General features: G+C 40.3%; 1 protein-coding gene across 3 annotated transcripts in view; it reads right to left on the bottom strand.

Annotated features, from left to right (window-relative positions):
* Positions 1-22,778, bottom strand: part of LOC132398034 (glutamate receptor 3-like) — a 373,054-nt gene that overhangs the window by 294,911 nt on the left and 55,365 nt on the right. For all 3 annotated transcript variants that reach the window (XM_059976944.1, XM_059976943.1, XM_059976942.1), the window contains exon 3: positions 6,176-6,415. In XM_059976944.1, coding sequence (XP_059832927.1) covers positions 6,176-6,415 — 240 coding nt within the window. The remainder of the gene's footprint in view (positions 1-6,175; positions 6,416-22,778) is intronic.

Below are 22,778 nucleotides of genomic sequence, written 5' to 3'. Positions count from 1 at the left end.
CTGAAGGATCCATGAATTCACAAACCCTCCTTTCTTTCTGTTGACAGACTACACACACATCTTAGATGTGGAATACTAAAAATTGACCAAATTCTGGGAAGTAAGATTAACATGGAAGGTATCAATACAAGTCCACCATCACCCAACTTGACTCTTATCTACAGGTGAAAAAGCCATTTACTTGGATTATATTTTGTTCTGAATAATGGTGCTTCTTCACATTTCTTTCTTTTCAGAACTTCCTTGAAAACCCAAGATTTTTAAACAAGAGATTTAGTCACTCTTCTGAAATCCACTTGAGTTGTCATTTAATTTTGCGATTTTGAACAACCTTGGGATATTTTGTTGATCAGAGATAGTGTCATGGCTGCAGAAAAGGAGGAAGTAATGGAGGGATTGTCTACCGAGTCTCTGTGGATGGATGTTAGGAACAGGATGAGGTCAATAACTCTACTGGGTGTTTATTATAGACCACCCAATAGTAATGGGGACATCGAGGAGCAGATAGGGAGACAGATTCTGAAAAGGTCTAATAACAAAAGGGTTGTTGTGGTGGGAGATTTTAATTTCCCAAATATTGATTGACATTTCCTTAGAGCAAGGGGTTTAGATGGGGTGGAGTTGGTTAGATGTGTTCAGGAAGGTTTCTTGACACAATATGTAGATAAACCTACAAGAGGAGAGGCTGTACTTGATTTGGTATTGGGAAATAAACCTGGTCAGGTGTCAGATCTCTCAGTGTGAGAGCATTTTGAAGAGAGTGATCACAATTCTATCTGCTTTACCATAACATTGGAAAGGGATAGGAACAGACAAGTTAGGAAAGCATTTAATCAGAGTAAGGGAAAATATGAGACTATCAGGCAGGAACGCAAAAGCATTAATTGGCAACATATGTTCTCAGGGAAATGTACGGAAGAAATGTGGCAAATGTTCAGGGGATATTTGCATGGAGTTCTGCATAGGTACGTTTCAATGAGACAGGGAAAGGATGGTAGTGTACAGGAAACATGGCATACAAAGGCTAGTCAAGAATCTAGTCAAGAAGAAAAGAAAAGCTTATGAAAGATTCAAAAAACTAAATAATGATAGAGATCTAGAAGATCTAGCAGGAAGGAATTTAAGAATGAAATTAGGAGAGCCGGAATGGGCCATGAAAAGACCTTGGTGGACAGGATTAAGGAAAACCCCAAGGCATTCTACAAGAATGTGAAGAGCAAGTGGATAAGATATGAGAGAATAGGACCAATCAATTGTGACAGTGGAAAAGTGTGTATGGAACTGGAGGAGATAGCAGAGGTACTTAATGAATACTTTGCTTCAGTATTCACTACGGAAAAGGATCTTGGCAATTGTAAGGATGTTTTACAGTGATCTGAATAGCTTGAGTATGTAGATATTAAGAAAGAGGATGTGCTGGACCTTTTGGAAAGCATCAAGTTGGATAAGTTACCGGGACTGGATGAGATGTCCCCCAGGCTACTGTGGGAGGCAAGGGAGGGGATTGCTGAGCTTCTGGCAATGATCTTTGCATCATCAATGGGGGTGGGAGAGCTTCCAGAGGATTGGAGGGCTATGGATGCTGTTCCCTTATTCAAGAAAGGGAGTAGAGATAGCCCAGGAAATTATAGACCAATGAGTCTTACTTCAGTAGTTGATAAGTTGATAGAGAAGATCCTGAGAGGCAGGATTTATGAACACTTGGAGAGGCATAATATGATTAGGAAGAGTCAGTATAGCTTTGTCAAAGGCAGGTCACGCCTTATGAGCCTGATTGAATTTTTTGAGGACGTGACTTAACACATTGATGAAGGAAGAGCAGTAGATGTATTGCATATGGATTTCAGCAAGGCATTTGATAAGGTACCCCATGCAAGGCTTATTGAGAAAGTAAGGAGACATGGGATCCAAGGGGACATTGCTTTGTGGATCCAGAAATGGCTTGCACACAGAAGGCAAAGAGTGGTTGCAGATGGGTCATATTCTGCATGGAGGCTGGTGACCAGTGGTGGGTCTCAGGGACCTGTTCTGGGACCCAACTCTTCATGATTTTTATAAATGACCTCGATGAGGAAGTGGAGGGATGAGTTAGTAAATTTGCTGATGACACAAAGGTTGGGAGTGTGGTGGATACTGTGGGGGGCTGTCAGAGGTTACAGCAGGACATCGATAGGATGCAAAACAGGGCTGAAAAGTGGCAGATAGAGTTCAACCCAGTTAAGTGTGGTGGTTCATTTTGGTAGGTCAAATAAGATGGCAGAATATAGTATTAATGGTAAGACTCTTGGCAGTGTGGAGGATCAGAGGGATCTTGGGGTCTGAGCCCATAGGGCACTCAAAGCTGCTGTCCAGTTAGACTCTGTGGTTAAGAAGGCAGACAGTGCATTGGCCTTAATCAATTATGGGATTGAGTTTAAGAGCCGGGAGGTAATGTTGCAGCTATATAGGACCCTGGTCAGACCCCACTTGGAGTACCATGCTCACTTCTGCTCGCCTCACTACAGGAAGGATGTGGAAACCATAGAAAGGGTACAGAGGAGATTTACAAGGATGTCGCCTGCATTCAGGACATACCTTATGAGAACAGGTTAACAGAACTCGGCCTTTTCTCCTTGGAGCGACAGAGGATGAGAGCTGACCTGATAGATGTGTATAAGATGATGAGAGGCATTGATGATGTGGATAGTCAGAGGCTTTTTCCCAAGGCTGAAATGGCTTGCACGAGAGAGCATAGCTTTAAGGTGCTTGGAAGTAGGTACACAGATGTCAGGGGTAAGTTTTTTTTACACAAAGGGTGGTGAGTGCGTGGAATGGGCTGCCAGCGATGTTGGTGGAGGCAGATATGATAGGTTTTTTAAGAGATTCCTGGATAGATAGATCCTGGAACTTAGAAAAATAGGGGGCTATGGGTAATCCCAGGTAATCTCTAAGGTACAGCACAGCATTGTGGGCTGAAGGGCCTGTATTGTGCTGCAGGTTTTCTCTGTTCTAAAATCTAAATGAATGCAAGTTGTCATGGAAGGAAAAAAGGACCCAATTGAGACAAATAATTTAATAGAGAAAAATCATGTGAAGGCTTATAATTTTTTTAAGAAAAAATAAGGCTGCATCGCTCTGTGATCATACTTCATTGAGGACTTCATTAACTGCAACTCATTTTGGCACAATATGAGGTCAGAGAAGAAGCCGTAGTAATGCAGATCTCTTTTTTAAAAGAAGTATCGTGTGATGAATCATATAATTAGTTTCATAATATCTACATGTTTTTAAAGCTCTATTTAATTCATAAAATATTTTTTCATTGAATTGATTGGCCCTTAATAATGCCAAATTGCAAAGTTCCATAGATAATATAAAATGGTATTTTCCAACAATACTTGTTCCGTTATCCTCGAATGGATACACACAGATGCTGTCAAGTTACTTTAGGACCAAGCAATTTTCATTTCAGCCATGAAAACATTTCTATTCTGTATAGAATACAACACCTTTACTTGGATTCATGAGCTATAAGATATGGGTCATGTGAAACTTTGTCACAACGTTATGAAAGAATACATTGACAGATGTCTTCAAAAGCTCACTCAGCTGAAAATATAGTTAGAAACTATTTTCCTTTGCCAAATTTTTACATTATGGAACTAAAAATTCAAAAAGAGGTTAGTACAAAGCTAAGGAGATCATATGATTCTATCCGTAAATAATATCTAAATTTCTATTCTTTTCCTGAGACTTGATGTATTTAAATACAGACAAATCCACTATTACCAACACATGTTAAAATTAAATAAATTCTCTGAGCATTTTTAAAGATTTCAGAGTGATGATTTTCATGTGCAGAAATTCCTCCCTCACACAACAGAAACTGTAACATTTCTCCTGCTCATTTTACATGTTTTAAAGTATGTACAATTCATTACATTTTTGCATTAATCTTAATCAATAAATCTGTAAAATTATTCTGATGTCAGATAAATTAATTATATGTGAACTGCTCAAAATAATTCTGAGATTCAAAAAGGCTCCAAATAAATGCAAGTATTTATCTGTTGCTGTCGGAAAGCAACCAAGCTACACTGCCACTGCTAAGCTCACCTGCTGTTATACAACTTGTAAATGATGATGCAAACAAATGAACTCCAGTCAACTTCAGTGTAGTCTTTTAAAGCCACAGTTAACTCTGTGCTTCGCATCACGTTTCTGGTGATAACTAGGCAAATCAGTAATATGTCTTAATTTTCATTTATACTTTCCCTCCAAGTTCTACTTAAGATGAAGGCAGAAGACAGGAATTACAGAGTATTGTTTTGTTGTGGCCTTGTGCAAAGATGTAGCTTATTCTTAGGACCATAGATTAGTTCAATAGGAAGTCCATAAATGAGAGACCAGACCATGGAACACATTGCGGACATTCTTTTTCTCCAGCACATTCTGGCCTGCATATATTCATCAACGCTTATACAACTACACTTTTACACTGTATATACAGTTAAGGGCACTTCAGCATGCTGAACTATTGCTACATTTCTCTCTACGAACCAATAAACTCTCTTGCATGGCATAAAAATGAACCCCCACTTTTGTGTGTCCATTTTACTGTATATTTTTGTTTTAAATTCTCTTGTTAAACATAGCGTACAATCTTCAGCTATCAGCTTAATCTTATTTATCTGCATGCAAGATGCACTGGTGCACCACAGGGAGCCAACTGCTCTACTCTTTCTTCACTCAAGACTGTGTGGCTAGGCATAGCTCAAATGCCATCTATTCATTTGCTGATGCTATAACAATTGTTGGCAGAATTTCAGATGGTGACCAAAGGGCGTACAAGAGCGAAATATACCAATTAAGTTGAATGGTGTGGCAGCAACAATCCTGCACTCAGTGTCAGCAAGACCAAAGAGCTGACTGTGGACTTCAGGAAGGGTAAAATGAGGGAACACAAACCAATCCTCATAGAGGGATCAGACATGAAGAGAGTGAACAATTTCAAGTTCCTGAGGGTCAATATCTCTGAGGACCTAATCTGGATGCAACATATTAATACAGTTATAAAGAAGGCAAGACAGCAGCTATATTTTATTAGGAATTAGAGGAGATCTGGTTTGTCAACAAAAACACTCAAAACTTCTACAAATATACTGTGGAGGGCATTCTGTCTGGCTGCATCACTGTCTGGTATGAGGGGAGGTGCTACTAAAATAAACAGCAGAAACTTGTAAAATTAGCCAGCTCCATCATGGGTACTAGCCTCTGTAGTATGCAACACATCTTCAAGGAGCGGTGCCTTAGGAAGGTGGTGCCCATCATTAAGGATTCCCCTCAGCCAGGGCACGCCCTCTTCACACTGTTACCATCGGGAAGGAGGTACAGAAACCCAAAGGCACACACTCAGCGACTCAGGAACAGCTTCTTCCCCTCTGCCATCCGATTCCTAAATGGACATTAAGCCCATGAACGCTATCTCACTACTTTTTTATGTCTTTTTAAGCACTACTTATTTAAACTTAACTACTTAATAGATATTCATAATATAACTTGTTTTTTTCCTCCATATTTATTTATCATGTATTTCCTTGCACTGTGGCTCTAAAGTTAACAAATTTCACAACATATGGCAGTGATATTAAATCTGATTCTGATTCTGAATAGTTGATACTCATTATCTGTTAGAGGCAGGGCATCGTTCATTTCTGTAAACTTCTCTTCTACTTAAAAGACTAAGGGCATGCAATTCAGAGGTTAGTGAATGAGTATTAATACTTGGGACTGATTCCATAACACCACCTAGAACATCAAATTTGCTCTATTTTCCTTCTTACTATGTAATATGATTGTAATTATGCATATTGTAGTCATATGACCCTCAACCAGAAATGTCAATTATATAAGAAACAAAATTAAAATCTTCATTTCTTTATTTTATTATAAGACTTACCTATGGTTCTGCTTTTAATGAAGGTCAAGTATTAAAATACTTTATCAAGTGATACAATAGAATTATTTTCAAAACAATTTGCAAATATTTTATGGATTACTTTATCAAAACTAAGACATTGGATGCAAAGACATACTGACAGTCATAAACATAAGTAAACTTCCTAGCAAATCACAGCCTGAGGAGGCATGCAGAAGTTGAATTTCAAAGAATGCTGTTTTGCATATTTCAGCTCACCTCTGTCTGTGTCATACAGATAGACAAATCTTTCCCACTTGTAGTGTGTAAGAAGGCTTAACAGTGCTCCTTGTAGTGGAGGCCTCAGCTGAATAACGAACTGAACTTCACCTTCTGTAGGAAAACTTGGCGTGATGAAGGAAGTGTGCAGTGCTCCGCAGAAAGATGTTAGTGTGTTCACCGATCTCTTATCATAGAAGCCAAAAATGGCATAAACTCCTTTGGAATACTGTGAACAGACTGAACAAGAAGACCTTTGTTAGCTTTTGTAAGATTTAAATAAGAATATAATTCCTATTATCTGCATTTGAAGCTACACACTATCACTTAGCAGAAAAATATATACATAATGACCAGGAAAGCATGTGAAGGTTGACCAGCAATTTTAAACAAAAAATATTGACGTAACATAAAGCAATTAAGCAATATGGGAATGCAAGCACTTAATGTTTCTAATATTGTTCTTAGGTGAGACACTGTCATTCCTTTTAGAGGGAACTAAAAAGACAAAATACATTCATTTTTAAAATCTAATTCTTGATGGTATAAAATGTATAAATTTGGTGGTACATTAGAAGGATCCAAATTTTTGATTACCTGTTACAAGTGTTTTTAAAAAATTATCAAGTATTAAGGTGGAGATATTTGCCTTTGGTACTGACACCATCTATGTGCCTTAATGAACACGGCTTGCAAGAGTTTAGCCCTTTCCTTGGTATGTTTCATTGATGTGAAGTGCACAAGATGCATCAGGTCATTCTCAGGCTGGGGCAGTCTGGCTCAGTTGCGGGAATCACTGAAAAGGTGTGAACTTTGAAAGGTGAGTAAAGACTCATTTAAGGAGCAGAGGAGTTTTTACAATTACATTGGAAGTCTGTCTCTGCATAAGTAGACTTCAAACCACGTGAGCCACTCACATATGAGTTCTCTTTTGGAAGAGGACAGCGAGGCTTTGAGAGGAAGTGCGGCGGCGGCCATTTTCAAATTGTCCAATTGCGTCTCAGATCGGAGTTCTGAGAGGTGGGACTGCGCAGGCGTGTGAGGAGGCCTGGGAAGGAGGGAAGATATAAAAAGAACACAGCCTTAAGAAGCGGGCAGCGGAGTGTGCCTGGAGCAGAGTGTAGGGCTTGGGCTCAGGGGGCTTAGGCAGAAGAGGGCACAGTAGGCTTATCTTTCAGTTCTTGTTATTTTTCAGTTTTTCTGGAAGTATGAGTGTGAGGGCAGCTTGTTGTTTTCGGTGTCGGATGTGGGAGGTCCTGGAGTCTCCAAGCCTCCTGGACGTCCACATCTGCGCCAGGTGCGTCGAACTGCAGCTCCTGAGGGACCGAGTTAGGGAACTGGAGCTGCAGCTCGATGACCTTCGCCTGGTCAGGGAGAGTGAGGAGGTGATAGAGAGGAGTTACAGGCAGGTGGTCACTCCGGGGCCACGGGAGGCAGATAGGTGGGCCACGGTTAGGAAGGGGAAGAGGCAGGTACTAGAGAGTACCCCGGTGGCTGTACCCCTTGACAATAAGTACTCATGCTTGAGTACTGTTGGGGGGGGGGACAGCCTTCCTGGTGGAAGTGACAGTGGCCGGGCCTCCGGCACAGAGGACGGCCCTGTAGCTCAGAAGGGTAGGGATAGAAGAAAGAAGACCATAGTAATAGGGGACTTGATAGTCAGGGGTTCAGACAGGCAGTTCTGTGGAAGTGATCGGGAGTCCCGGATGGTAATTTGCCTCCCTGGTGCCAGGGTTCGGGACGTTTCTGATCGCGTCCAAGATATCCTGAAGTGGGAGGGTGAGGAGCCAGAGGTCGTGGTACATGTAGGTACCAATGACATAGGTAGGAAAGGGGAAGAGGTCCTGAAACGAGAGTATAGGGAGTTAGGAAGGCAGTTAAGAAGAAGGACCGCAAAGGTAGTAATCTCGGGATTACTGTCTGTGCCACCCGACAGTGAGAGTAGGAATAGAATTAGGTGGAGGATGAATGCGTGGCTGTGGGATTGGAGCAGGGGGCAGGGATTCAAGTTTCTGGATCATTGGGACCTCTTCTGGGGCAGGCGTGACCTGTTCAAGAAGGACGGGTTACACTTGAATCCTGGGGGGACCAATATCCTAGCGGGAAGGTTTGCTGGGGCTACAGGGCAGACTTTAAACTAGTAAGATGGGGGGGTGGGAATCAATTTGAGGAAACCATGGGAGAGGAGGCTAGTTCACCAGTAGAGCAAGTAAATACAGAGTGTGTGAAGGAGGAAAGGCAGGTGATGGAGAAGGGATGCGCTCAGCCCGAAGATGTAGGGGAGAAGAAAGAAAAGGATAATAAATTTGAATGCATTGTTAGGGATGAAAAGAGAGGAGGGGGTGGAGAGTATCTTAAATGTATCTATTTTAATGCTAGGAGCATTGTAAGAAAAGTGGATGAGCTTAAAGCGTGGATTGATACCTAGAATTATGATGTTGTAGCTATTAGTGAAACATGGTTGCAGGAAGGGTGTGATTGGCAACTAAATATTCCTGGATTTAGTTGCTTCAGGTGTGATCAAGTAGGAGGGGCCAGAGGAGGAGGTGTTGCATTGTTTGTCCGAGAAAATCTTATGGCGGTGCTTTGGAAGGATAGATTAGAGAGCTCCTCTAGGGAGACTATTTGGGTGGAATTGAGGAATGGGAAGGGCGTAGTAACACTGATAGGAGTGTATTATAGGCCACCTAATGTGGAGCGTGAGTCGGAAGAGCAAATGTGTAAGGAGATAGCAGATATTTGTAGTAAACACAAGGTGGTGATTGCGGGAGATTTTAATTTTCCACACATAGACTGGGAAGCTCATTCTGTAAAAGGGCTGGATGGTTTAGAGTTTGTGAAATGTGTGCAGGATAGTTTTTTGCAACAATACATAGAAGTACCGACTAGAGATGGGGCAGTGTTGGATCTCCTGTTAGGGAATGCGATAGGTCAGCTGACAGATGTATGTGTTGGGGAACACTTCGGGTCCAGTGATCACAATAGCATTAGCTTCAATATAATTATGGAGAAGGACAGGACAGGACCTAGAGATGAGATTTTTGATTGGACAAAGGCTAACTTTGAGGAGATGCAAAGGGATTTAGAGAGAGTGGATTGGGTCAAGTTGTTTTATGGGAAGGATGTAATAGAGAAATGGAGGTCATTTAAGGGTGAAATTATGAGGGTACAGAATCTTTATGTTCCTGTTAGGTTGAAAGGAAAGGTTAAAGGTTTGAAAGCACCATGATTTTCAAGGGATATTAGAAATTTGGTTTGGAAAAAGAGGGATGTCTACAATAGATATAGGCAGGATGGAGTAAAGGAATTGCTCGAGGAATATAAAGAATGTAAAAGGAATCTTAAGAAAGAGATTAGAAAAGCTAAAAGAAGATACGAGGTTGGTTTGGCAAATAAGGTGAAAGTAAATCTGAAAGGTTTCTACAGTTATATTAAAAGCAAGAGGATAGTGAGGGATAAAATTGGCCCCTTAGAGAATAGAGGTCAGCTATGTGTTGAGCCGAGGGAGATGGGAGAGATTTTGAATGATTTCTTCTCTTCGGTATTCACTAAGGACAAGGATATTGAATTGTGTAAGGTGTGGGAAACAAGTAAGGAAGTTATGGCACCTATGACAGTTAAAGAGGTGGAAGTACTGGCACTTTTAAGAAATTTAAAAGTGGATAAATCTCCGGGTCCTGACAGGATATTCCCCAGGACCTTGAGGGAAGTTTGTGTAGAAATAGCAGGAGCTCTGACAGAGATCTTTAAGATGTCATGAGAATCGGGGATTGTGCCGGAGGATTGGCGTATTGCTCATGTGGTTCCATTGTTTAAAAAGGGTTCTAGAAGTAAGCCTAGCAATTATAGACCTGTCAGTTTGACATCAGTGGTGGGTAAATTAATGGAAACCATTCTTAGAGATAGTATTAATAATTATCTGGATAGACAGGATCTGATTAGGAGTAGCCAGCATAGATTTGTGCGTGGAAGGTCATGTTCATGTTTGACAAACCTTAATTGAATTTTTTGAAGAAGTTAAGAGGAATGTTGACGAGGGTAAGGCAGTGGATGTAGTGTATATGGACTTCAGCAAAGCCTTTGACAAAGTTCCACATGGAAGGTTAGTTAAGAAGGTTCAGTCGTTAGGTATTAATGCTGGACTAATAAAATGGATTCATCAGTGGCTAGATGGGAGATGCCAGAGAGTAGTGGTGAATAATTGTTTATCGGGATGGAGGCCGGTGACTAGCGGGGTGCCTCAGGGATCTGTTTTGGGCCCAATGTTGTTTGTAATATACATAAATGATCTGGATGATGGGGTGGTAAATTGGATTAGTAAGTATGCCGATGATACTAAGGTAGGAGTTGTTGTGGATAATGAGGTGGGTTTTCAAAGCTTGCTGGGAGATTTATGCCGGTTAGAAGAATGGGCTGAACGTTGGCAGATGGAGTTTAATGCTGAGAAGTGTGAGGTTCTACATTTTGGCAGGAATAATCCAAATAGAACATACAGGGTAAATGGTAGGGCATTGAGGAATGCAGAGGAACAGAGAGATCTAGGAATAACAGTCCATAGTTCCCTGAAGGTGGAGTTTCATGTAGATAGGGTGGTGAAGAAGGCTTTTGGAACGCTGGCCTTTATAAATCAAAGCATTGAGTACAGGAGTTGGAATGTAATGTTAAAATTGTACAAGGCATTGGTAAGGCCAAATTTAGAATATTGTGTGCAGTTCTGGTCACCGAATTATAGGAAAGATATCAATAAATTAGAGAGAGTGCAGAGACGATTTACTAGGATGTTACCTGGGTTTCAGCACTTAAGTTACAGAGAAAGGTTGAACAAGTTAGGTCTCTATTCATTGGAGCGTAGAAGGTTGGGGGGGGATTTGATCGAGGTATTTAAAATTTTGAGAGGGATAGATAGATTTGACGTGAATAGGCTGTTTCCATTGAGAGTAAGGGAGATTCAAACGAGAGGACATGATTTGAGAGTTAGGGGGCAGAAGTTTAAGGGAAACATGAGGGGGTATTTCTTTACTCAGAGATTGATAGCTGTGTGGAATGAGCTTCCTGTAGAAGTAGTAGAGGCCAGTTCAGTTGTGTCATTTAAGGTAAAATTAGATAGGTATATGGACAGGAAAGGAGTGGAGGGTTATGGGCTGAGTGCGGGTAGGTGGGACTAGGTGAGATTAAGAGTTCGGCACGGACTAGGAGAGCTGAGATGGCCTTTTTCCGTGCTGTGATTGTTATATCGTTATATGGTTATATTCTGAAAATCCCAGAAGTGGTACATAGACATGCAATGAACATAATTAACATGCAAATTCTCACACCAAAGGTCTTCTGCTCATTATGTATTGGGGGAATGGAGGTTAATAGAACACAAATTGTAGGCTTTTTATTTTACTTTATTTTATTGAGATACGGTGCAGAATAGGCCCTTCCCTCTCTTCGAGCCATGCCCCTGAGCATCCCCCAATTTAATCCTAGCCTAATCATGGGACAATTTACAATAATCAGTAAACCTAACCAACCAACTGGTATGTCTGTGGACTGCGGGAGGAAACCGGAGCACCTAGAGGAAATGCATATGGTCACAGGGAGAATGACAAGCTCCTTACAGTCAGTGGGTGGGAATTGAACCCTGGCTGCTGATACCCTATAGCATTATGCTAACCACCATGCTACCATTGCACCCTAATCAACCTGGTAAGTCCACAACTTACATTAACATTTATCTGTACAGACTTTGAATTGCACAGTAGAAAAAAATGGTGCCAGTTAATCAAATTTTCAGGCAAGCGTGAACTGTGAAGATGTGAGGGCAAGTGACCAAAGCCAAATTGGTAACTTTAAGGAGATTCTGTAAGTAAGGCAGAGGTGGTAAGGAGGAGGGATCAGGAGGAATTCATATTTATAATTAAAGTTAAGAATTAAGAATTTAATAAAACTACAGTTAAAGCATCAAGAAACGTTCTGTTCCTTTTGCTAAGCTAATGGCATCACTTGTATGGTAGACTCTCTATTGAAGCTGGAACCTTTGGCATGAATAGTTCCATGCCATTAAAGATTGAAGGAATGCAAGGTGAGACCACACAAGTATATTTGCATATTTATTTTCAGCAAGGAAGAGCCAAAAGTATTAAAATTTGTGGATAACAGCCTCCAACAATGTTCAAAGCTAGAATGGCAGTAAATGAAGAGGAATATCAAAGCACCTACAGCCATGAACTGAAGCAAATAGAACAACTAAACCACAAGCAGAGTCTAAATAAACATTCTTTGTTCACTGAACTTTGAGAAGCCCATTTCAATACCATCATAAATTTATATTTCAAAAAATTAGCACATTTTATGATCATCAGTTTCTTATCTAAAGGCCTGTTTAGTATAATGGCTTGATAAGCATAATCATTACTATGAGTAGTTCCATTTCCATTTCTCACTAAGCTTCTATTTAAAAAGAACATTTCGATCTACTTAGCATTCAAATGCACACTCTTAGAAAATATGTCTGAATTTGAAGTGGGATAGACAGCAGATAAACAAGTTTTTGGTGCATTTGAACATGTTGGCCTTTGAATGATCTCATCCAATATTTTGGTGTAAGAATTTATTTCATTAAATAAAGTTTCTTCTCACTGATGTATTAAGTATTTGCATGTGACTATCGTCTAGAGAGAATTCTGAGACTTCAGTGATACTTATGGACCAGCTTTGTTCATGAAGGATAATAGGAACAGTTTTCAGTGAGTTGCTTCATCCTATGTAAATCAGCATGAAGCAGTTCATTCCCAAGCTGCATTGGTGATTCAACATGCTACATCATTGTGTTAAACATATTTTATAAGTGTCTATTCTTGTGAAAGGTTGTAAAACAAATTTATTCAAGAACTTCTCATTTACATGATGTATTCTACTGAAGGGACTGGGCCTTCTTCTCTACAAGGTTTAAGTTACAGAATAGAAAAATTCTATTTTAAGACAAGCTGGTAAGTTGTATTTCAATTAGGAAAAACAACATTTTAGGCAAGATATTATTTCAATATTATTCTCTATCATAGGTCTAATATTAGTAGGTTGGATATGAATTGCCAATTATGAAGTGAGAAGATCAACCCAATGTCAATTATCTACTTAATAATATATACACTACTCTTAATAATTAACCAAATGATAACCTGTGACAAAGGAAGATGGGTTTGCAGCTGATCTTGATCTGGATCACTGGGATAATTTTGTGGAATATTACAGTATAATGGTTTAGCTACCGGACTAGTTTAGTCAGAGCTCCACACCTTTTGCTGAGGCACATGCTTGACTCTATGCCATTTGTATATTACCCAGCGACTAGTCCAGAGATAATATCCTGGCATCACTGGGAGGACCAGTATTTATTACTCATCTCAAATTCTCTTGAGAAAGTGGCAGTGACCCACGTTTCTGGAGTACTACAGTTATTCTGTTGAAGGTAGTTCCACATGGTTGAGGGGTATGCAGCTCCGAGATTTGAACACAGAGAAGATGAATGACCAGAGATAAACAAGTCAGGAAGATGTGAAACTTGGAGGAAATCACCAGATGGTGCTCCCTTGTTAATTTCCTTCCACTGCAGAGCATCCTTCATAGTTCTACCTACGACATTGACTCTCATACAGACTACTACAAAGGGATCCTGACCTTTTAAATCCAAGTTTTATCCCAAAGGCACACCCTTAATTTTGACAAAGGTTAGGCCACAGCCTTTGTGACTCAAATGTGGCTGCTGAGAAATCTCTACATTGAACAGTTTGAATTCATGATTTATCACATTAAATGGAAGAATTAAATACCTCCAATTAAACTATATATCAAAAAGGTAGCATCAGTGATAGCGACTATGAAATGCACTGGATCATTGTTAAAATGCTACCATATTGCCTACTGTGTTTTAGGAAAGGAAGTCTGAAACTCCTGCTGCATATATAGCTCTAGACCTGTGATTGATTGCAAAATGGCTCTTGCATTGTCAAACTTAAAAAAGCATACCAAACAGCTACTTGCATTTTTTTTTATTCTCGGCTCCCTTCAAGCAAATAAGCAGACATGGTTTATTAATGTTGTGAACGAAACAATGCAGAGGCCCTGCACATTGCACATTCTCTAGGTTCTTGTTATGTTGATTAACCTGAGAGATCAGGCAGAAATTTTAGAATTTTGTCCTTTACCGGAGGTGATTGAACTCCCTGTGGTCTGTAAGTAAATTGAGAAGAATTCAGAATGGTGCAAATTATACACGGGTTGCTGGAGAGAATGGAATGATCAGCATTGGTTGGCAACAAGGTACGATTTGAGAAATTTTACGAACAGCTTGAATGAATTACTTTTATAACTGTTTTCTAAACTAAATAGTCTCTTGTGGCACCAAGTGCTGGAGGGCAAGAATGTCATTTATTATGTACCATCTGAATTGTTAGCAAAAATATGTCACCGACAGATGAAAAGCACTGAGTCATTAGTAGATATTACATTGGATGGGAGATTCTGGACCTTGCACATTATGTCATGAGTCATAAAACCAAGAGAAGTTTTGTTTTACAGTGAAGGAACAGCAGAACAACTTTTCTGCACAATAAAATTAAGAAGGCAATTGATTCACAAATTGTGTCACAAATATTTAGGAGGTAAAAGTGTATTATGGGAAGACCACTTTGAATCGAGTTAGAAATGCAGGTGTCTGAATTTAAAAAGGTTAAAATTTCAGATGTGACTTCCTTCTGCAATGAACTTCACAGAGAAGCTAAGATTTTACTGACCATGTATGGGTGATCACCACAGTATTTCTAGGACTTTGATCTTCTTTTTGAGTTCTCCAAGTTCTGATGAAGGAGGTTCAGTGTGAACATTAAATCTACTTCTCTTTCCACAGTTATTTCCAGATTTTTTTTTGTTCTATTTCAGATGTCCAATTTTTTTTCAAAAAAAAGTATCAACTTCTCTGCTAGGTTATCACTCTACATCTTTTTGCAATGCTACTCTGATAGTTTTGATCATTAATATAAATGGAATTTGAACACTGTGGGTAAATATCAGTCATAACCTTAATGAATGACAGAGCAGGCACAGCGGCTCAGTAGTCCACTTCTTCTATTCTTTGTAACGCTACTTTATATTTTAAAAAGTCCATGTACTTTAGTATTTGATTTTCCCAATGACAAGGTAAAATAATCACTTGCTGAAAGAAAAAGATTAAAACATAAAAAAAAACACATCAGCTTCAGTGTCCCACACTCCAGTTTTAGCTGGTTGTAACTTTAATTTCTGGACCAAAAGAAGAGATCATATTGTAACATGAAACTTCAAGTGGGACCAAAGCATATTTGCATTTTGGGATATCTTTTGATTTGAGTTTATGAGTGTTTTCAAAACTTCATATGATTTTACTTAATATGGTCAGATAGTTGCCTAGGGTTATGGCAAATGCTATTGCCTCTCTCAGTACCATGAAAAAACTGAATTAAGTTATTAAATGTTTGTTATTTGTTGGAGCTCACTGTTCAGATTTGTTGCTTTGTTCACTTGCATAATGACAGTGAAAATCATAGTCAATGAGGCACTTTCACCATTAAGTAGATGGGAAATGAACTATAAAATGCAAGCAATAAAAATATATTTATTCATATCAATCTTTAGAGGAAGGGACACTATTACTCCCACAAGGGAGTAATACAGGTTGGCAGGTATACATATCATAGTTGGCAGGTAGAATTTCTCACCTAGAAATACATCAAGAGCTTTCATACCATAAAGGTACAGCAAATTTTCAATGCAGTATATAAACTTAGTATACTTTCTCAAGATACAAAAGGAAAGTAGTTTTAGTTATGCAAAGATTTTGGGGTCAGTATGTAAATTTATAACTGATGCTTGCAGGTATTTCTTCACACTGATGTGGACCAACAGCTGGAATGGATTGATTATAATACTGGTAAAATTCAAGATACTAGAATTCAATAGCAGATGCCATTCCATCCGCTGTTCACTCAGATCTGGAACACCTGGACAGTGAAGATGCATACATCAGGATGCTCTTCATTGACTACAACTCTGCATTCAACACCATCACCCCTCAAAACCAATCAATAAGTTTCAAGACCTTGGTCTCAACACCTCCTTGTGCAACTGGATCTGCGATTTCCTCACTTGCAGACGTAAGTTAGTTTGCATTGGAAACCACATCTGCTCTGTAATCCCCATCGGCCCAGGTGCACAACAAAGACTGGTGATTAGCCTCTTGCTCTACTTGCTTCACACTTCTGAATGTGAAGCTAAGAATTGCTCCTATTCCATATTTAAGTTTGCTGTGAACACCACTATTGCTGGCTGAATCAAAGGTGGTGATGAACCTGCAAGTTACCACAATAATAACCTCTCACTCAATGTCAGCAAAAACAAATTGCTGATTATTGAATACAGGAGAGGGAAACCAGAGATCCATGAGCCAGACCTCAGAGGTGAAGAGGGTCAGTAACTTTAAATTCCTTTGTGCTATCATTTCGGACGATCTAGGCCCAGCTACTCCTTTACTTGCTTAGAAATTTGCAAATATTCAGCATGCCATCAAAAGCTTTGGTAAACTTATAATAGATACATGCTAGAGAGTATTTTGACTCCTTGCACCATCGCCTGGTATGGAAAGACCAATGCCCTTGAATGGAAAAACCTAATAGAAGTAGTGGATACAATGCAGACCAGCACAGGTTAAAGCCCCACCATTGAGCTCACCTACAAGGAGTGCTGTCGCAAGAAAACAGCATCCATCATCCATCACCGTCCAGTCAATGCTGTATTCTCAAGGGGAAGGAAGTACAGGAGCTTCAGGTTCCATACCACTAGGTTCAGGAACAGTTATTAACCCTCAACCATCAGGCTCCTGAACCAGAGGGGTTAACTTCACTCACCCCAATACTGAACTGATCCTACACACTGGATTCTCATTCAAGGATCCTACAAATCATGTTGTTGATATTTATTACTTATTAATTTATTATTTTTTTCTATTTACACTATTTGTTGTCTTTTCACATCTTGTTTGTCCATCTTTGTTGTGCGTAGTTTTTCAACGATTCAGTATTATTTCTTTATATTTACTGTGAATGCCCACAAAACAAAGGAGATGCAGTAGATGTGGTGTACTTGGATTTTCAGATGGCCTTTGACAAGGTGCCACACATGACGCTGCTTAGCAAAGTAAGAGACCATGGAATTGCAGGGAAGTTACTAGCGTGAGTGGAGCATTGGCTGATCGGCAGAAAACAGAGAGTGGGAATAAAGGGATCCTATTCTGGCTGGCTGCTGATTAGCAGTGGAGTTCCACAAGGGTCAGTGTTGGTATCACTGTTTTTATGATGTATGTCAATGATTTGGACTATGGGATTAATGGATTTGTGGCTAAATTTGCCAATGATACAAAGATAGGTGGAGGAGCGGGTAGTGTTGAGGGAACAGAGAGCCTGCAGAGAGACTTAGATAGTTTAGGTGAATGGGCAAAGAAGTGGCAAATGAAATACAATGTTGGAAAGTGTATGGTCATGCACTTTGGTGGAAGAAATAAATGGGCAGACTGTGGCGACCCACTTCCTAGCGCACTCGAACCGGCTCACAAATAGCCAGCGCGCCGGCATAAAGGCCAGTCCCTAAAGGGCACCAGGTCTGCTTCACTAACAAAGGGAAAAGCTCGTGCGGGACTGTGAATACGTGCCTCCTACAGCATCAGTGCCTGGAGAGGGCGGGATCAGGGAGGGTTTAAAGCGAAGCCGCGAAGTTCGAATAAAATCATCTTTAACTGCAGTTTACAGACTCTGTGTCGTTATTTCAGCGCCGCGTGTAGCACACCACTACAAGACCATCATTTAGATGGGGAGAGAATTCAAAATGTAGATGTACAATGTCCTGTGTATGTTACTCAAAATGGCTTCTTTGGTTTGTTACGAGCAGGAATGCTTCTTTGTCGGATAAGTGTTTCTCTCGCCGTTGTTTCGCTTTGGAATGGCTGATATGGTAATTGTATTCATTTCTTAATCAATGGGGAATGTTATTGTGTCTTGTGATGCTGGGAACTTGGGGGAGGAGTTTTCGCGGGTTTTTTGGTGTGAGGGGGAGGCCGAGGAAGACGCCGAGGAAGGTGGACATGTGCTGGACTGCTCGTAAGACCACCGGGGTGGTCCCAGGTGCGACGGCCGGATGGGTCGATTGGTTCGTTGATTGAGCTCCAACGAGTGCACTAAACAGACTGAACTTTGATAAGTTGGCGCCTTTTGTTTTTTTCCTTTTATATATATATATTGTATTGCCTACTACTCTTTTAATTTTAGTAAACTCTTTAAAGTGTATTTCATAACGGTATTTGTTGTGGGTTTGATACTGTTGGTGGGCGCGAGGCATAAACTCGATTCTCACAGCACCTGCGTGTACGGGAGGTGGGTTGGTGAGTTGCTGGAACTTCGTTTCCCCTAGACATATACCAGCCTTTTGGGTAAGTGTTACATAGAGATGCAACTTCCAGGTTGAGTTGATGGTGTAGAAGGCGAATGCAATGTTGGCATTCATTTCTGGAGGTATAGAATATAATAGCAGGGAGGTGATCTTGAGGCTCTGTAAGATACTCGTGAGACCGCACTTGGAGTCTAGTGTGTAGTTTTGGACTCCTTATTTTAGAAAGAATATATTGACATTGGAGAAGGCTCAGATTCATGAGAATGATCCCAGGAATAAAAGGGTTACCCTATAAGGAAAGTCTGGCAGCTCTTGGGCTGTATTCCCTGTAGTTCAGGAGAACGAGGGGGGGATTTTATTGAAGCATTCCAATTGTTAAAAGGCCTGAACAGATTAGATATGGCAAAATTATTTCCCATGGTAGAGCAGTCAAAGGCAAGAGGGCATAACTTGAGGACTGAAGGACATCCTTTTAGAACAGAAATGTGGAGAAATTACTTTAGTCAGAGGGTGGTAAATCTGTGGGATTTGTTGACACGAGTGGTTGTGGAGTCCAAGCCATTGGGTGCATTTAAGGCAGAGATAGATAGGTTCTTGATTAGCCAGGGAATCAAAGGGTATGGGGAGAAGGCAGGGGAGTAGGGATGATTGGAAAAATTGGATCTGCCCATGATTGAATGGTGGAGCAGACATGATGGGCCAAATGGCTTAATTCAGCTCCTCTACCTTATGGTCTTATGGTGGAGTAAATGGAATTACAGAGGCATGAGGGAGGAGCTGGCCAGTATTGACAGGAAAAGAACATTGGCCGGGATGATGGCAGAGCAGCAATGGCTAGAATTTCTGGAAGCCATTCGGAAGGCACAGGATATATACGTCCCTAGAGGATGAAGTATTGTTGGCATTCATTTCAAGAGAACTAGAATATAAAAGCAAAGATGTAATGTTGGGGCTTTATGAAGCGCTGGTGAGGCCTTACTTGGAGTATTGTGAACAGGTTTGGGCTCGTTATCTTAGAAAGGATGTATTGAAACTGGAGAGGGTTCAAAGAAGATTCACGAAAATGATTCCATGATTGAATGGCTTGCATTATGAAGAGTGTTTAATAAACTGATTTTCTACATCCTTTGTACACTATGGTTCTTTTACCCTATCATCCTTTCCCTGCTTCAAGGGAACATACCCAAGCAGAACATCATGCATATGTTCCCTGCTGTGCATTTACCTGAGAACATCTACTCCCAATTTATGCTTCTAAGTTCCTGTCTAACAGCATCGTATTTCCCCCTACCCCGATTAAATGTTTTCCCAAATTGTTTGCTCTTATCCCTCTCCAGTGCTCTGGTGATAGAGACAAAGTTGTGATCACTACCTCCAAAATGCTCTCCCACCAAGAGATCTGACACCTAACCAGGTTCATTTCTCAATACCAGATCAAGTACAACCTCTATTTGGCTTATCTACATATTGCGTCAGGAAACCTTCTGAGCACACCTAACAAACTCCACCCCATTCAAACCCCTTGCTCTAAGGAGATGCCAGCCAATATTAGGAAAGTTAAAACAGTCATCACAACAAGCTTTTTATTATTGCACTGTGCAGAATCTGCCACTCTATCTGCTCCTCAATGTCTCTGTTACTATTGGGGGGGGGGGGAGTTTATAAAAAGCACTTAGTAGAGTTATTGCCCCCATCCTTTTTCTGACTTCCACTCACACTGACTCAGTAGACAATCCCTTCATGATTGCCTCCTTTTCTTCAGCTGTGACACTATCCCTGATTAGCAATACTTTTATTTTAGATAGTAAAAAGCATTGCTTATAATAATTTGGAATACGTGTAGCTTGAGTGGTTGATGGCTAATACGAGTTGTTCTCCGATCTTGGTAATTCACGTGCAAATGTTTCATCACCATAGGAAGACCCATCTTCAGTGTGCTATTAATTGTTGTTTGACTTCCGAAATTTGTCCTTATCAATCAGCTGATTGGTTGTCACTTCAGAAACTCAATTGTGATGTGGTGGGGGGGGGGGGGTGGAAGTCTCTTGATTGATTGTGTGGGAAACTTCATACATTGTAGTCTGGAACTTTGCTCGCATTGGCTCATAAACAGGATCGATGCCTACATGTTTGTTTACAGAACTGTTCACGGAAAGCCACATTTTGAGGCATTCTCTTGTGCATTGCGTCTTTGCTTGCCCAATGTCTTTCATTGATGCCCATTCGACTGTGTCCCTCTTGATCTTCATTGGTAGAGACTAAGGATGCCACTTTACCACAGTTGATGTTCATGGATCCTCGTGGATAGCTTTCTCCCAATTTGGCCTACGTAACATTTGATGCAATTCCTGCACTGGATCTTGTAGACCACATTGGTCTTGTCCAATTAAGCTTGGTTCATTCTTTTGGTCTGCAAAGTATTTTCTTCTGCATTGCTGAAATACAATAGAATCAATGAAAAACTGCACACAACATAGAATTTTGGGTTGTGCATAAGCCAGCAGCAATGTTGAGGAGAGGACTTTGCAGATCAAAAGAATGAACCAAGCTTTTAGACAAGATCTTGATTACTATTTATGAGCAACTGTGGGAAAATTTCCTGACCATAATGCACAAAATTTGTCACACAACCAATCAATGATGGCATTTCCTCCCCACATCACAATTGAGTTTCTAAAATGACGACCATTTAGTTGATTGATAAGTACATAAAGGCCAAGTATTCGGAGGTCACGCCACAATTAATAGCACACTGATGATGTCTCCTCATATAGTGACGAAATATTTGCAAGTGAATTGCCATGATCAGAGAACAACTCAAATAACTACTGTTTAATTTCTGTTTGAAGATGGTGATGCAGATCAACAAAGTTTCTTCACATAAAGTGTCTTTGAATTGAACACAATATTTCATTTTTCTTAGATAATCAATTAGAATTGAGAATGACTTGCTTACATGAGAGATTTATCTTCTCTGGTCTTGATAAAGACAAAGCGGGATCCACGGGGATGGGTGGGTTTGTAGTTTAGGAGGTGGTGTGTCCCTTCTGACATTTACTGTGGGTTTCTCTGCACTGTCAGTGAGTGCACTTGGGGTTCTCATTGCCAAAGAAGCGCATTTTAAGCCATTATTAGCTAAGAGTTTACACAAATTTATTCGAATGCTACACTTGTAATGGAAGTTTTGATGATTTGTTCAAGTCATTTCTTCTGTCATCTAAGATACTCTGGCCAGTTTAGAGCATGTAAAGATTTTTTGGTAGTTGGATGCCAGGTATGCAAACCATGTAGTCTGCTGAGCTAACTTCGTAATTAACTTAATGTAATTAAAGCCATAGTGCTGGAGATGTTGGGCTTCGAGAGAATACAGATGTTGGCTGGCTTTGCTAAATGTGTGTTGGTTTTGTCTCTCTGGTGCTTTGAGGTGCGTTCTCGGAAGAGTAGGAGGGCAGAGACTACTGCTTTGTGAAGTGTTGTTTTGATTTAAAGCTGTCTTTTCCTTAGATTGCCAAAGAGTGTGCTTGTGTTTTAAAAGTAATGATAAAATTATCCCAATATTTTCCTCTGCAAAGAGCTGGCTCCCATGACAAGACAAATGCCTCCTAATCACAGACCTTTGTTATTTCAAGATAGCACCTTCTAGGAATTGGTTGGCTCTTCCTTGACAAAAGAACCAACCAATTCCTTTCCACCAACACCCTCCTCCATCGAGCAGAACTGGTCCTTACCCTCAACAATTATTTTCCTTCAGCTCCTCCCACTTTCTCCAAACTCAAGGTGTAGCCATGGGCATTCTCATGGGCCCCAGCTCTGCCTGCCTCTTCATTGGCTATGTAGAACAGTACATGATTGAAGCCTTCCCTGGTAATTCCCCTCAACTCTTCCTCTGCTACATTGATGACTGCATTGGCATTGCTTCAATGCACCCATGCTGAGCTCAACAATTTCATCAACTTTGTCTCTAATTTTCACCCTGCCCTTAAATTCACTTGGTCCATCTCTGACACTTCCCTCTCTTTTTCTCGATCTCTGTCTCCATCTCTGGAGACAAACTATCAACTGACAGCTTTTATAAACCTATTGATTCCGTCTTAACTATACCTTTTCATGCCCTATCACCTGTAAAAATGCTATTCTCTTTTCTTAG

Source organism: Hypanus sabinus, chromosome 8 (genome assembly GCF_030144855.1).
Source record: "Hypanus sabinus isolate sHypSab1 chromosome 8, sHypSab1.hap1, whole genome shotgun sequence".
NCBI classification, from domain to species: Eukaryota; Metazoa; Chordata; class Chondrichthyes; order Myliobatiformes; family Dasyatidae; genus Hypanus; species Hypanus sabinus.
This window is presented reverse-complemented; position numbering and strand designations above follow the sequence as displayed.